This window comes from Erigeron canadensis, unplaced genomic scaffold, assembly GCF_010389155.1.
Source record: "Erigeron canadensis isolate Cc75 unplaced genomic scaffold, C_canadensis_v1 Conyza_canadensis_unscaffolded:319, whole genome shotgun sequence".
Classification (NCBI taxonomy): domain Eukaryota; kingdom Viridiplantae; phylum Streptophyta; class Magnoliopsida; order Asterales; family Asteraceae; genus Erigeron; species Erigeron canadensis.
Genome location: NW_025215733.1, coordinates 1 through 17,071, shown reverse-complemented (window position 1 = coordinate 17,071; position 17,071 = coordinate 1). Strand labels below are relative to the sequence as shown.

Here is a 17,071-nt window from a genome sequence, read left to right as displayed (position 1 = left end):
TTTCTTGTCTCTCCTCAAAATCGAGGTAATGACAAGATCTTGGATATGCGAAGGGGTGGAAGAGCTGCTGTTAACATGGATGGTGTAACTTCAACAGAGACCAAGGCAAGAGGGTCATGAGATAAGAAATGTTTATACAAAGAAGAAGAAGAAGAAGACGAAACAGATGAACCAAATGCCTCTTGGATTCAGCTTTTGCTCTCAAATTTTAAGCAAAGGCCCTCTCTTCAAATGAAGAGTGCCAAAAAGTGATTCCAAGTCAGCGTTTTTTAACTGCTTGGTGGTACGAGAACTCTGTCTTAAACTTGCCACTTGATTGGAAGGCTGTCAATGAACTTGTGGCATACTTCAAGCATATCATGCTCTATGCCAGCATTACCATATCATTCAAAAGACATTTGAAGCGATTATAAGTGCCATCCAGACTCTCATTAGGAAGAGAGAATCCTTCATAGGCACGCTTCAGATAATCTTTTGGTAGCAAGAACATCTTCGGGCCATCAAATCTGGTACAAAGATTATCCCACACCTTTTGGCAGAAGAGAGTTGATGATAGATTTCATATGTCATCTGGAAGGGTATTGATAATGAGGTTTTCTTAACCGAGCATCCAGATTTACAAGTCTACGCTCATCATCTGTCATTGTACTTCTGGTTTAATAAGCTCAGTGACAACCTCAGGAGCATCAGTAGTGGCTCCTAGTGTCCTGTAACTAGAACCGGTACATATGGGGGAGGGTTGTATTTATTGTTCCATATGTTAACCGCTATTGTTTTTGTTATCGTGTTTTCCTATACATATTGCAGTGTGTGAAGGAAGTTGAGATCACGATGTTTAAACCAAAAATAGCTGGCACAACTTTACGCACACCGGTAGAAAGTGCCGAAAAGGTGTTGGATGTGGATAAGTGCATAACGAATAGTATACATGTGATGAAGTTAGAATAAAAAAGTTACCATTGCTAAGTGGAAGAATTGTCCTCCTTCTTAAATACGTGCCATCAGGTTTACGGTTCACTTGACGTTAAAGATGAGTTTTGACCAGGTTGTTGTGGTTTCTATTTGACAAGACGACTGAAGTGGTACAGAGGTGAACATGATATCATTGGACGAGCAGGGAGAATGAAAATGTGAGCGCATGTTTAGGAAAAGAAGGTCAAGGATATAAACTATTAGTAAAAGTATTTTCTACGGTTATACATTTCAATTCCATCAAAAAAATTTGGACGATGAAGATGTGGGATAAAAGGTAGGAAGAGTAGGACGTTACCAAAAAATGTATATCATGATAGTAGATAAATTACCACTCTAAGTCGGAGAATGATCGATAGAGCCCTTATTAAGGCTTAATAAACTTTGGTGAATACTCATGGGTTTCTTATTGTTTCTTTTATGTTTGCAAGACATTGCATATATGGGGTTTGTGTTTTTACACACTTATATTATGACTAAGGTCAGCATTAACTGAAATAGCCGTCTTTCGTAAAGGAAATACTTTTTCTATTTCATGATAAGGTAATGTTTTCCCATAATGGATTGTTGATGCACGTTGAGTGACAACAGCAACTTAGATTTGATCTGTCTTTTAGATTAAGATTATGTTACTTTATGTCATCTATATATGTAATTGATAGATTATGGACTTTATGTTTTGGTAATGATCGATTACATGTTTTGGTGTTATATATATGTTATGTATGATGTTTGTGTGTGTTATACAAGTACAAACATAATATGTGTTAGGATTCCTTGTTGATGAAACATTTAGGAATATAACCAAGTCTTACATCTAACGAAGATAAGGAATATCTTCGTTAGAGGCAAACGAAGATAAACTTCGTTTGGTACAAACGAAGATTAACTTCGTTACATGGGCTGGGCTGCTAAGTTCGTAAGAACAAAGCCCAGCAAGCCCAGTTTCGATCTGAAACATATATACGAATGAATACCCTAAATTGAGAATCACATTCGACATACACATACACCAGGCGACTAAGTTCGTTCTATAGCTTATAGAAACGAATATAGCATCATACGGCTGATTATTTACTTGATAATTAGCGATATACACGATAACTAATCAAACTAGTTATCTCGTGAGGATTCCGCACTCACGACATAACAATAGACGATCTCGAGAGCGATCTGTAGCTATCGAGGGACTCACAAGTGGTATCAGAGCCAATCGATATCTTATCGAAGGTTCGAGATCGTTTGTTTGATTATTTTCTCTCAAAAACCTCCGACACCCTAACAGTCGCTAAGTTCGTTTTCTCAAACGAATTTAGCAAACGAACTTAACCTCATCTTCGTTTACAATCTCTTCAAACGTATTTAGCTTTATTTTCGTTCAGTTCCTTCTAACGAATTTAAAGTTATCTTCGTTCACCTTCACCTCACGAATTTAGCCTTATCTTCGTTCAATTCCTTCAAACGAAGTTAGACCTATCTTCGTTCCATTCCTTCAAACGAATTTAAATCTATTTTCGTTAAGTTTCAACTAACGAATTTAGCAACTATCTTCGTTTCAACTCCTCTTACGAATTTAAAACTATTTTCGTTTCTCACATCCATTTTCGTTAAACAATGGCTTCCTCTTCAACCAACACTGCTGTTGCACAATACCTGAATTCTCTTGTCTATCATGATCATCTCGTTGGACGTACTAATTCTCCACCGAAGTTAGTTTCATTGGCTGACTTCTGGGCGTGGAGAGGCCGATTTGAAGATTATATTCAACGAGAAGATTTGAACATGTGGATAATGATCACCGAAGGATATGAATGGCCAACTCTTACTGTAAACGGTGTTACAACTAATTACAAGGTAGGAGAGTTAAAAGGAGAAGAAAAATCTTTGTATGCTATTGAAGTTAAGGCTCTTTCTACTCTTCGGATGTGCATTCCTCAAGAATTAGTGCACCTGTTTCCTAAACAGGAGTACAAGACTTCAAAACAATTGTTCGATGCTATTGAAGCTCACTGTGAAGGTGATCCATTGTTGAAGCAAAATAGAATTAAGATGCTTAAGAAACAATTTGATTGCTTTAATGCTACCAAGAACGAACAAGTTGAGGATCTTATATTGAGATTTCAACATCTTCTTGCTGAGTTAGCTTATTTCGATCTTAAGTACACTCCTACTGAGATAGTGGATAAATTCTTGGATGGTTTGCCGAAAGCTTATAAAGAGTTTCGTCATGGATTGCAAGAAAGAGCAGATTATGCAACTCTTCGTATAGATGGTGTTATATCCACTTTAAGAAACAGAGAAATGAAGGATAAGGCAAAGGATCTCCAAGACAACTTCACACAAGATCCATCTCTTTATCATGCCACTATGAAAAATCCAACAGCTGACGTTAATGCATTCTTTTCTGGGGTTGGTACTTCTGGCACGAAAGAGAGTTCTGATTGTGTTATGGATGGAGATGATTCTGCTGGTTTCATGGCTTCTGATGCTGGTTACAAGGCTAGAAAGGCTAATGAAAGTGCAAAGCCTGGAAATATGAAGTTTGGTAACATTTCATCTACTTCTGCTGGTTACAAGTCTATGCCCATGGATATGAAATCAGCTGAGGGAAGGATGAATGTATTTGCCGCAATGTGTGCTGCACATGAAGCTTTTGTTGCAGGAAGGATCACAGATCCAGCACTCATTGATGAAGATTATGACCAAATAGATCCAGATGATGTTGAAGAAATGGATCTGAAATGGAATTTGGCGATGATCACCAGGAGAGTGCAAAGGTTTATGCAAAGAACAGGTAGAAAGCTTATTGGGGGTACTCAGGGCTTCGACAAGTCAAAGGTTAAGTGTTATAACTGCGATGGCTTTGGACATTTTGCCAAAGAATGTCAACGACCAAAGAGAGATGTCAATATTACCCCTACACGTCAAGATAGAGGTGGTAATCGTCCATTTAATCAGAATGCAAGTAGAGCTCTCTTGTTGACTGATGATACTACTGGAAATGGCAATGACAAGGCTATCGTAGCTGCTCAACCTGATGGTTCTTATGTTTGGAATCTTCCACAGGATGAGACCAATAATGCTTATTTGGCTGAAATAGTTGATGATATGGCTCAGATAGTGGATTCTGTTGATGATTTCTTGGACACCACAGTTTACCACAATGATGAGCATTTGTATGAAAATGTTCAAAGCTCGAACATGGAATCTTCTGCTGAGGTATATGATACTGATTCTGAGTCTGATGAAGAGGTTGAGGTTGATGATATGAAAGATTCTGGAGAGGTGAAAGCTGCTGAGATCAAAGACGATTCTGCTACAGAAAAGGTTGAAAAGACAATTGAAGAGCAGATGAAGGAGTATGAAATTCCAGCAGGCATGAGTGTGGATGACTTTGTTGCTTACATGGCAGACTGCAAAGAAGCAGATCAACAGGTATCTTACTCTCTACATACTATTGTTCATGTTTGCAAAATTGTTAATCGAATGTTTGATGAAATTGAACAAAAGAATGAACAAATTAAGCAATTAGAATCTGTTGTCAATGCTGCTCATGAGGAAAGAGATAAGTTGATTAAAAAGGATCTAACTGTCACTGATAGAGAAAAATTCTTAAAGGATAGGATTAGATCTTTAGAGTCTGACATTAGTGCTATGAAAGACAAAGTTAAACATGTTGTGGCTGTAGAAAGAGTAGGTGGTGAAGCTTATGCATTGTTAGCTAAAAAGTGTGCTACAATTGAGAAAGAACTTGCTGATGCTAGGATAGAAATAGTGGAATTAAATGCTAAGGTTGATTCTGCTAGACATGCTGAGCTTTTAATGCATATGAAAAAGTTTGAGGATTCTCCATCTAAGAGTTCTGACACTGCTAAGGTTTCTTATAATAGCATGCCTCCTCCTTTCAACAATAACTATACTCCTGTAGAACCCAATATTCCTGAAGTCCTACTTCAACCTAGTGTTGATGATGGTAAATCGAAAGACTCAACTCCTAAGCCAAATTTGACTGAGGAAACAACAGAGTCTAAAGGAGTTTCTTCTCAACCTACCAAGGAAGAGAAATTGAAAGGTGTTGTCCTAGATCCGTCCACTTCTTACGGTCAGAAAGACAGTATTACTCACTTTACACTTCGAAAGAGTAGTAGGGTTTATACTGAGTTAGAATTTCCATTAGCATCTATTGACCCTAAGAGGATTGATAAAGTCTGGGATGTTGATATTAAGGATATGAAGAAATTAAGTCAGTTGCGTCAAACTCCTTTACCTAAGCAGTCTAGGAATAGCAAATCTGAAGATGAATTAGTTGTTAATGTAGAAGCAACTAAGGTTTTGAAGCATATACTAATGCCTGCACGTAAGAAGTCCCCAAGTAAGTCTAGGATATCACCGACCAAACGAGACCATGAGGATTCTAGAAAAACAAGTAAGTCAGTGGACACTAGTGAATCTGTAAGTACCAATAATAAGGTAGATACAAAGAAAAAGGTTAAGGTCCTCTCTTGCTTTGCTTGTCATGAAAAAGGTCATGTTTACAGTGTATGTCCAAATCGACCTCGGAGATCGGGTTCTCCTTCAAAGGTTTCCACCTCGGAAGGAAAAAGGGGGTTGGGTAATGATAAACAGGTTCATGAGACTAAAGTTCAATCTTCTACAAAACCATTTACTATACCTCACCGACGTGAATCTCCACCAAAAGGTTCATCCCCTAAGGAACCAAGATTCACAACCCCAGTGGGAGTTCGAGTCGGTCACAAACACCTCCAAGTCGTAATTCATTTTATGACAGAATTCACTCAAGTGTTAGACCTTCTTTTGGCTCTCATTCCCTAAGAACTTCTCCGACGAGAGGTCAGAAGTCTTCTCCAGTGAGAAGACAAGTCGAGAATCAAGTCCCACCCACGGCTTCTAGCAATGGATATTGGACTGAACTGATTCTCAAGGATGAGAAGGGACGACCCAAACCTGTGAAGGTTTGGGTCCCCAATGAAAACTAATTTTTCTCATTTTATGTGCAGGGAGTTCCTAGGAAACCAATTCATTTGTGGTACCTTGACAGTGGATGCTCCAGGCACATGACAGGGGACAAGAAGCTCTTGTCCAATTATACTGGTATAAATGGGTCGTATGTTAGTTTTGCTGGATCCAAGGGCGGCAACATCACCGGTCAAGGAGATGTCGTCAATGGACAACTTACTCTAGAAAGAGTTAACTATGTGGAACAACTTACTCACAATCTAATGAGTGTCTCACAGATCTGTGATAAGGGCAACAATGTTCATTTCACAGAAAAGGAGGCATACATCTTGAAGCCGGGTTTCGTTATTCCAGAAGAATGGATAATGCTCAAAGCTCCTAGGAAGAGAGACATCTATGGCTTACTTTTAGGTGTTGATAATCCAAAGGAGCCCCTTTGTTTGTTGAGCAAGGCAAATGAGTCTGAATCTCTCCTATGGCATCGTAGAATGGGACATATCAACTTTCGGAAGATGAATGAACTTATTAGTCTTGGGTTAGTTGACGGTGTGCCAGTTAAGAAGTTTGGGATGGAAGATAAGTGTGTACCGTGTTTGAAAGGAAAGCAACATAAGAATCCGCATAAATCAAAAGTACTCAACACTATATCCAAACCATTCGAATTACTTCATATGGATCTCTTTGGTCCTGTGAACATAAGAAGCATTGGAGGGATGTCTTACTGTTTGGTGATCACTGATGATTACTCGAGGTACTCATGGGTATTCTTTCTGAAGACCAAGGATGAGACCGCAAAACGATTTATGGATTTTTTTAAACAAGTTGAAAATGTCCATGGAGTCAAAGTTAAGAGAATCAGGAGTGACAATGGTACTGAGTTCAAGAATAATACTATTACTATATTTTGCTTGACCAAAGGAATTCAACATCAGTACAGTGCACCATATGAGCCACAACAGAATGGCGTGGCTGAAAAGAAGAACAGGACATTGATTGAGACAGCCAGGACGATGCTTGCTGATTCAGGGCTTCCTATTACTTTCTGGGGAGAGGCAGTGAATACAGCTTGTCACATTCTGAATCGGGTTTTGACAGTTAAACGGTTTAAGAAAACTAGTTATGAACTTTTGCACAACAAAAAGCCCAATTTGCAGAATGTTGAGCCTTTCGGTGTTCCTTGCACTTTTCTTAAAACTCTTCCTCAAGGGAAATTTGAACCTAAATCTGAGGAGGGTTTCTTTCTGGGTTATGTACCAAGTACACCGATTAGGCGTGTGTACAATCAGAAGACTGGCAAAGTAGATCTTGGTACAAATGTCGTAATTGTCAGTCATAAACCTGCTGTACACATTGGTCCTGCTAATAATTTTGATTATGATGGTGTCTTCACTTCTTTTCGTGGTCCTGTTTCTTTTGCAGGTGTTCCGACTGTGGAGGATGTAGTTACTCTCCATGATCCTCTTGATGGAGGACCGGTTTCTGGTTCTTCTTCTGTTTCCTCACCAATAGTTGAGCCTACTTCTGAATCTGGAGAATCTAGTGGGACAAAAGTAGCAGATTCTACCTTAGAGCCTGCTCCTATAGATCCTACTGATCCCTTGCATATACCTCTACCTGATTCTCCTTTCTATGATACTGATGACACGGAAGGTGAAAATCAGGAGGAGCCTAAAACTCCAGATTATAAAACTCCAGAGCAACATGTGCAGACAAACTTGGGAGATGATCTTTCAGTCGATAAGGTTCCTCAAACTAGGGTCAACAAGGATCATCCAGTCGAGCAAATCATTGGTGATGCTTCTGCCTCTATTCGCACGAGGAATCAATCTAAGAAACTGTCGTGTATGTTTGCTGAAGTTAAGGATACTGGGGCAATTACTTGGTACTTGTATTATTGCTTTATCTCTCAGGTTGAGCCTAAAAATGTTGGAATGGCTCTTAAGGAACCGTCATGGGTTGAGGCGATGCAAGAAGAATTGGCTCAGTTTCGAAAGCTTGAAGTATGGACGTTAGTTGACTTACCTCCGGGTGAATCTCCTTTAACAACGCGTTGGGTTTTTCGTTGTAAAAGAGATGACAGAGGTGTAGTCACTCGCAATAAGGCTCGATTGGTGGTTAGAGGATTTGAGCAACAAGAAGGCTTTGATTACGATGAGACATTTGCACCTGTAGCTAGACTTGAAGCTATTCGATTATTTCTGGCATATGCTAGTTATAAAGGTATTAAGGTGTATCAGCTTGATGTAAAGAGTGCCTTTTTGTATGGAGAAATTAAAGAAGAAGTGTATGTAGAACAACCTGTCGGGTTTGAGGATCCAGACTTTCCTAATAGAGTATATCGTCTCGATAAGGCTTTATATGGTTTACATCAGGCTCCTCGATCGTGGTATGAAAAATTGTCAACTCATTTGAAGGAAAGTGGTTTTACCAGAGGTTCTATAGACAGCACGTTGTTTATTAAATGGAAAGGGAAGGACTACTTGCTTGTACAGGTTTACGTCGATGACATCATTTTTGGTTCATCTGATGACAATATGTGCAAGGAATTTGAACAGAGCATGAAGGCTAAGTTTGAGATGAGTGCTATGGGGGAATTAACCTTCTTCCTTGGACTACAGGTGGATCAACTGAAGGATGGCTTCTTTATACATCAGACCAAGTATGTCAAAGATCTTCTTACTAGGTTTCGAATGACTGATGCTAAGGATGCTGTTACTCCCATTAAGACTAATCATGGGTTGTGTCCTGATAAGCCTAATGATCCATACGTCGATGCCACTCAATATCGGGCTATCATTGGATCCTTGATGTATCTGACAGCCTCACGTCCAGATATTACCTTTGCTGTTTCTATGTGTGCTAGATATCAGGCTAATCCGAAAGAGTCACACTTGAAAGCTGCGAAAAGGATTCTTCGTTATGTGAAAGCCAAGCCTCGTCTAGGTCTTTGGTATCCCATGTATGGTTCCTTTGACTTCGTAGCTTATACTGATTCGGATTATGGTGGTGACAATTCGGATAGGAAATCAACGTCAGGTGGATGTCAGCTTTTAGGGGGGAGAATTATATCGTGGCAGTGCAAAAAGCAGACATCTGTTGCACAGTCTTCCTGTGGAGCAGAGTACATTGCTGCTGGATATTTGTTCTCAGGTGCTTTGGATACAGCAACAATTGCGCGACTATGGTATGAATATCTCCAATACTCCTATTTGTATTGATAATAAGTCTGCCATAGATATTACCAAGAATCCGAAAAACTTTAAAGTCACCAAGCACATAGATACGTGACTGTTTTGAGAAAAAGCTTATTCATTTAGAAAAGGTTATTACTGATGATAATCTTGCTGATCTATACACTAAAGCTTTTGATGGACCTCGTCTTGAGTTGTTATATCAACTCAATGGTATGAAGAATGCCGAGTAGTTTCTCTCAAAGAACTTAAATGTATTTTTCGTGTCTTTGTAGTGTAAGTCGTACATAGATAGAGTCATAAAAATACAAAAAGAGTTGTCTTAGTATAAGTTTGTATATATCTAGTGTCAGAAAAATACAAAAACATTGAAAAATCGAAAATCCAAAAAAATATGAATAAAGTAAGGTTACTGCGCTAAATGATTAGAAGTGACGATACTTTAGCTTTTAAGCCTGCTTAATCGTAATATAACTGCTTAGTTCAGTGATTACAATTTGGGATATATCGGTAGGCACAAAGTACCAAGGTTTCCTTCAATCTGAACTTAAATTATACAATGTTCTTGTGGGAAACATATTCAGATATATGGCTGAGAATGCTTGCTTTTCAGAAATGTTAAGATCTGGTCCTTAAATTCTGTGAAAGATCTAGCTTTATTATAAAATTTATTCAGTCTGTATTTGGAAACTTCTACAAGTCTGAACATGAAAGTAAATTAAGTTAAATGTGATTAAGTGACATATTAGGCTACTTAGGTTACAAGGTGACTGCCCTTGACCATGGTACGACCGAAAGTGTTACAAAATTAATGCAAATGAAAGTAAATGTGATTAAGTGACATATTAGGCTACTTAGGTTGCAAGGTGACTGCCCTTGACCATGGTACGACCGAAAGTGTTACAAAATAAATGTAAATCGCAAAATACTAAAGTGCTTCAGTGATGAAATGTAAAAAGTGTTTCATGGTTTGTTCAAGGAAGTTTCCAAATATATATTGAATACTTGTTATTTTAATGCTTGTGTCGATTATGGGAGTATATCTGATTGTGGGTCACATAAGTTCGCAAACTAAATGTATGGCATGAGTAACTTACTAGGTTACATGGTGACTGTCCTTGGCTCAAGTAATACGAAAGTGTCATATTCAAAGGAAACTGGAAGTACCGAGTGTTTAAGAGGACAAACATACCGGTAATCGCTGTTGGGTCACTGTTCAGAACTTATAATAAGAGAATTATTTCTCACCCGCAGGCTTATGTAACATGCTAACCTGATCTAATCAGCAGTAATCAAGCATAATGTGAATAATGTATAAAGTCAAGTTAATTAGAATTTAGATTAGTTTATTATTCTGCAATTTTTATTCTGAGTTATTTTTCTTTTTATTGAGTCAAAATAGTATTTTTATAAGTTCTTATTGCACGAGAGATCCTATTCAAATTCTGAGTATATGTTTTGCTGAATTCCTTCATGTGAATTTTTAATGAGGTTGTGTGGTTTGTTTACAAAGAAGATTTTCTAATATGGACATTAATTTGTTTAAGTTTAGAAAATGATCTTTCAAGTGTTATGTGAAATGTCAAAGTTATTTGAAATCTCACAATTTTAATTTGTAACAAGTTAAGAATTTGATTAATAACTTGGTGACATTTTAGGGTTTGACAAGAAATGACCTCCCTTGATCTTTTGTTAGATTTTTAGTTATTTCATATTTGTTAACCCTGATTGAGTGTGTTTGTAGCTTGAATTTTCTGCATTATACTGTTTTGTTCTCAATGCGTTAATGAGTTCTGTAGTAAGTGTGCAGTGTTCAGGTTAAGAAGATAAAGTTGGAGTGCTGATTTTTGTTAATACATTGTTATTTATACGGATGATATCATGACGATAAGATCCTTGGTGTGTAGTGATAATATTTGTGATGCAGATTTGAGCATGTGAAGGATGAATATATGAACTTGCTTTTGGAGTTGTTATTTACTTTATGATTCATGTATTTAATGAAAATAATCAAATTTGATATTAGTTTCCTTTGAATTTCATGCTGTGATTTATGACATACTTTTGGAAACTTTACTAAGTTCTTCAGTGAATTTTTGTTGGATTGTTCATTGTTTGTTAGTTTTGTAGACGGCATCTAGTATGGGACTTAAGTGTTTCAAGATGGTTTGCCGTCACGCATATCCATGATCAAAGGAAGTTCTCGGTGTCATAATCGTCATTGGTAATGAGGTTCATATATAAATTGATTATTTTCAGGTTTGTTGATGGTTAGTGTTTAAACCATGGGTTTTTATTCAAGATTATAATGTTCGGTTATATACTTACATTATGATGATGAATTTGGATGATAGCACTTTTTAGTACAAGGCATGAACAGTTGCTTTCTAACGAGTTTTTGCTATGTACAGATTGCGATGAAGGGTCGTGTTTTGGAAGATCGCTTTGACAGGAACTTAGCTGAAATCTGGAATATTTTCTAACTTTGATTTGTTCTTACGAAGATAACTGTTATCTTCGTTCTTATAGTTAGAAATTAATTTGTCCAAACGAAGGCTATCTTCGTTTGGATAACTTCGTGAATGGATTTTAGCCCGACCCATAGTTAACCCATTTTTATTTCACTATATAAAGGGGTTTTTCTTCGTTTCTTTTTCACAAACGAAAATTACTTTTATTTTCACACGACCAAAACCCTAAAATCTTTTCTTTTCTCTCTATCTACGTCGTTTCCTTGATTTGTTTTGCAAATCGTGATCTAAGTAAGTTTTTGATCTTATTTTCGTCCACAAAAACGATCTAGGTTTTATATATATATCTTCGATTTGATTCGTTTTGATTATATATATATATATATATATTCTTGTGATCATTAAACTGGTTTACCCAAACGAATTTAGATTTGTGAAAACGAACTTAGATTTTAGTTCGAACGAAGTTAGATTTGGTAGAAACGAAGTTAGCTTTCGATTATGCCTTACGAACTTAGAATTTAGTTGATAAGGAACGAACTTAGCAAGGCTTAACGAACTTAGTTTCTTAGCAATGCTTACGAAGTTAGTTTCTGTCCAAACGAACTTAGATTTCGTTTATAAGTTACGAACTTAGAATATAAGTTATAACTTACGAACATGCATGTCCAGTTTAGACCTTACGAATTTAGACTTCGTTAGGTGAAAACTTCAGTTTAGTTCTTACGAATTTAGGATTTATCTTCGTTCCTTTATAGCTTACGAACTTAGATTACATCTTCGTTCCTGTATACTTAACGAATTTAGTGACTATTTTCGTACAGTTTATAATTTATGAACTCAACTTAACGAATAATTTTGTGCAATTTAGTGACTATTTCCTGCAATTCATTTATTGTGCTTATTTTATATTTGTTTCGATATTGTGATTTGTTTTGCAGAAATGGCTCTCGCTCCGCGTCAGTTTGTGAAGAAACATAATCTCGCACTTAATCTTGATCCGGATCAGCATAATAGCGAACATTTTCATGAGATGTTTGATTACATCGCTCGATCGAGATTATTTTTTGCTTTCTGTGATTCGCCTAGACTTGTTAGGCAGTATATAGATTCCTTTTGGTCAACTGCTCATGAAGTTATGGTTGAAGGACATAGTTTTGTACGTGCTACTGTTTTGCATTTAGGTGCAGAACCAGAGGTAGAAGCAGAGGAAGAAGTAGAGTTGACGTATGAGTTTGAACTTCTTCTTAGATGTTTTCAGAGAATGGGGTTTGTCGGCGCGGTCAAACTTCCTTTTGATAAGAGTGGTCTTCAGGGAAGATGGAGATATCTTGCGTATGCATTGCTCGTGTGTTTGAGCAATCGCAAGGCTGGTTTTGATCAACTGTCTGCTCAGACTGCGTCGCAGATGGTTGCATTAGTGTATAATCGACCTTATCCTTTCTCGAGATACTTTTATCTGGAGTTTCTTGATCAGATTAATGCCAGGGGGAGGAAGAGATTTCTCTTATATCCTCGGTTTGTTATGGCCATAGTTAGACATTTCTGTCCTAACTTAGTGTGTGACCAAGGTCCTCGCTACGTTCTTCATGCTTGGCCTTCGCGTCTTTTTGCTGATCTTGAAGCAAATACACGTAATGTGGCTGGTCTTAATGATCCACCACTTTTTGGTCACTTGATTAATCCACACTATCGATCTCGTCTTGAGAATGATATGTTTGTGGATGATAATGATGAAGATTCTGATTCTGATGACTCAGAAAATTCTGAGAATGCTTCTGCTAATGATTCTGATGATGATTCGAGTGATGATTCTGATAGTTCTGATGATGGGAATGATGAAGGTGTAGCCGATAGTTCAGACGGTTCTGCTGCTACAACCGAGACAGACACAGATGAATCTGCTAATGAGCGTCGAACTAAGTTGGTTCATGATGTCTCTGCTGCTTCCGAAAGTGATCATTCACATCAGTCTTTTGTTCAGGATGGTGCTGCTTTACATAGAGAGCGTCGGAGTAAGGCATGTCATGTTGTTCCTGCTGTTTCTGATTCAGCTCACTCCGTTCATGATGTACATAGTCATATTCCTGACCGTGCTGCTCAGATTGATCCTGATGTTGCTGCTCAGAATGATTCTGAACTGCGTGGAATTTTTGACGATATGGATGATCCCGTGAACAGAGCCAGTTCGGTTAGTCCGGTGAAACGGACAGGGGGTGCTGATCTTAAGTATACCAGAACTAAACGTAGACGTGTTGCTGAAGCTACTTCAGTAGCGATTCCTGATCCTCCAAGACCAACTGCTGCTGTTATTCCTGCTGTTTCTCAAGCACAAGTATTGCGTCCTCTGGTGGCTCCTTCCTTATCCTACAGACTTCCTTCAGATTCTTCGCTTGTTCGTCGTGTTGATCTTCTGGAGACTCAGGTTCGTACTTTGGAGTCTGATCTCACCGATACCCGAGCAGCCTTGACATTTTTGATCAACTGGGTCAAGAATCAAGGGGGAGAAGTTCCTGAAGAGATTTGTAGATTGTCAGCGGTTCAACCAAGACGTCAGAATGACGATGATGATGCTGATAATGCTGGTGATAGGAATGACTCTCGCCCAGTTGAAGACAAAGGAAAGGGTGTAGAGATTGAGGGGGAGACAGGAGGTGATACTTCTCATGCTGGTCCTTCTGGTGTTCCTTGTGATTCAGGTTTCTGATTTTGATTATGATAAAGATTATTTAGATAGAATGTATATTCGATTGTATGTAATAAGTTATGACATGTAAATGTAATCTATCTTATTTCAATACAATTACATTTCATCTTTATTATAATTATCATGATTATTCTTTGTATTCTGGTGTTCATTTTGTGTAAATCTTAATAGATGATCCAGATTATACAGATTTATTCTTTGATGGTGATGAGCTCGAGGAAGGTGAATTTGTTCCTGAACCAAACCTAAACATATTCAAGAAGCCTTATGGGTTTGATGAAGTTTGGGACTCAATTCCTGAAGATCCATCGATTGAAGAAAGTAGAGTGTTAGATCTGAAGAGATCAGATGTTCGGAAAAGAATGATTCAAGTTCCATTCAGTAGCCAAACTAAAGTTTTACACTTTGTTGTATATGCTAAGAATGGTGATGCATTGATTCCTTCTGATTATGAGATTAACTTGACAAGACCATTCAGTCCAAATGATTTTCCAGTTCCTCTCAGAGATGATGATCCATTACATGTGGTTGATCGACATGTGCCCGAGAGAAGAATTAATGAATGGATAGTCGATAGGGAAACTTGGAAACCAAATTTGTATTGGACTCATATCTCAGACAAAGATGCTGCAAAGTACAAGACAATCATCTGGAGTTGGTTCTATGATGATGAACTGAAGCTGTTTGTTTTTAAAAGACCAGAAGGTTGTCAGTACTTAGCTTGGTGTAAGAGACATTTCAGGAGTTTATGTGAAGAAGACTTACAAGTGATGATAGTTTAGCTGATTTTGTCGGTAAGTATCTTCGTAATGATTTATGGTTGAGAAAGAACATGAAAGATTCAGACAAACCGCAGTTTAAGATTGAACCAAGACCGAAGAAAAGAGTGGTCAAGCCAGATAAAACTGTTGAGTATGTTCAACATGACGTCAAGTGTATGATCAAAGTCCCTGCCAAGAAATGGGCACAAGACGTCTTGGACAAGATGGATAATTGGGAAATTGATCGAAACTCTGGTGAAGCGAAGATGTATGCAGACTCGAAGAAGAAGATTTTGTTGAGAAAAGTATATGATCCGATGCAGTTGGTGAACTTCTCAAGAAATGATCTAAGGAAGTTATACGATACAAATGTTCATTCTTGCCGTTTTGGAAGCATGAAGAAAGCCGTTATCGTAAGATTCTTCAACTTTGCTTACATGAAGATATCCATGCAAATAGCAGAAGATTGTTATTTGATGGATGACCAGATTTTGAAGACTGAAGAAATCGAAGGTGCTGCTATCAAGGGGGAGTTTGTTGATGCACGTTGATGTGACAACAGCAACTTAGATTTGATCTGTCTTTTAGATTAAGACATTATGTTACTTTATGTCGTATCTATATATATATGTAATTGATAGATTATGGACTTTATGTTTTGGTAATGATCGATTACATGTTTTGGTGTTATATATATGTTATGTATGATGTTTGTTGTGTGTTATACAAGTACAAACATAATATGTGTTAGGATTACTTATTGATGAAACATTTAGGAATATAACCAAGTCTTACATCTAACGAAGATAAGGAATATCTTCGTTTTCGTTTGGTACAAACGAAGATTAACTTCGTTACATGGGTTGGGCTGCTAAGTTCGTAAGAACAAAGCCCAGCAAGCCCAGTTTCGATCTGAAACATATATATACGAATGAATACCCTAAATTAAAGAATCACATTCGACATACACATACACCAGGTGACTAAGTTCGTTCTATAGCTTATAGAAACGAATATAGCATCATACGGCTGATTATTTACTTGATAATTAGCGATATACACGATAACTAATCAAACTAGTTATCTCGTGAGGATTCCGCACTCACGACATAACAATAGACGATATCGAGAGCGATCTGTAGCTATCGAGGGACTCACAATGATCATCATAGCATAATTTTGCCATTACGCATAAATGGCATAGGTGACCTCTACAAACAGAGTGTGGTTGTTTCCAAAGATGGATGAGGATCCCTTAAAGTGAATTTCAACTTTATTGGTAAAGTTGAAAGCATCTTGACATTTGGATTGAAATCCAAGGTCACGATTCAAAGATCATCTTTGAATCTTGACCCTTGATTTTTAATTAAAGGTTATGATTTACAACTTTACCAATAAAGTTGTCAATAACTTTAGAGGATCCCCGTCCTCCAAAGCTTGGTTTTACAAAAGCTTGTAATAGTCTTTTACGATGTCAATCTTCATACAAACCATGTTAAAAAGCAAAAATTTCAAATTCGTGCATCGCACGAGGCTGCACTCTAGTATAGTTTGTAAAGTTGAGTTTATAAATAAAAAGTTTTGGGCTGTGAATGGGAGTATAAAAGTTGGTTTTAGTTGGATTGTATGAATATAAGAGAGAGGAATTAATTTTTTAGTGAATAGTATTGATGAGTTGGGTTGTAATGTGGATAGTCTAAAATAAGGTTTGGCCTCGGTTAGTTGCGGACAAGAAGGAACTCAAGAAGATATAAATACATAAATAAATTAAATAATAAATAAATAAATATAGAGAAGGATCCCAAACAATCAATTGGGAAACGTCTGAAACCCTAAACCAAGCAAACTCAATCAATCAAAATAATAATATTTTAGCGAATAAAATAGACTAAAGAAGAAAAGAAAAGAAGAATAAAATTAGAAGTTTTTGAAAATGTGATTTTTGCAAATTTTAAATTTTTTATTTTAATATTTCTATGTATATTTCAAATC

General features: G+C 37.3%; 1 protein-coding gene across 1 annotated transcript; it reads left to right on the top strand.

Moving 5' to 3' along the window:
• Positions 1 to 45: 45 nt before the first annotated feature.
• On the top strand, positions 46 to 14,036 carry LOC122584476 (dentin sialophosphoprotein-like; the record flags this gene model as incomplete). Its single annotated transcript, XM_043756633.1, has 3 exons — positions 46 to 105; positions 808 to 922; positions 13,351 to 14,036. Coding segments are annotated over exons 1-3 (861 nt in total), but the record flags the coding sequence as incomplete, so codon positions are not given.
• Positions 14,037 to 17,071: the final 3,035 nt, after the last annotated feature.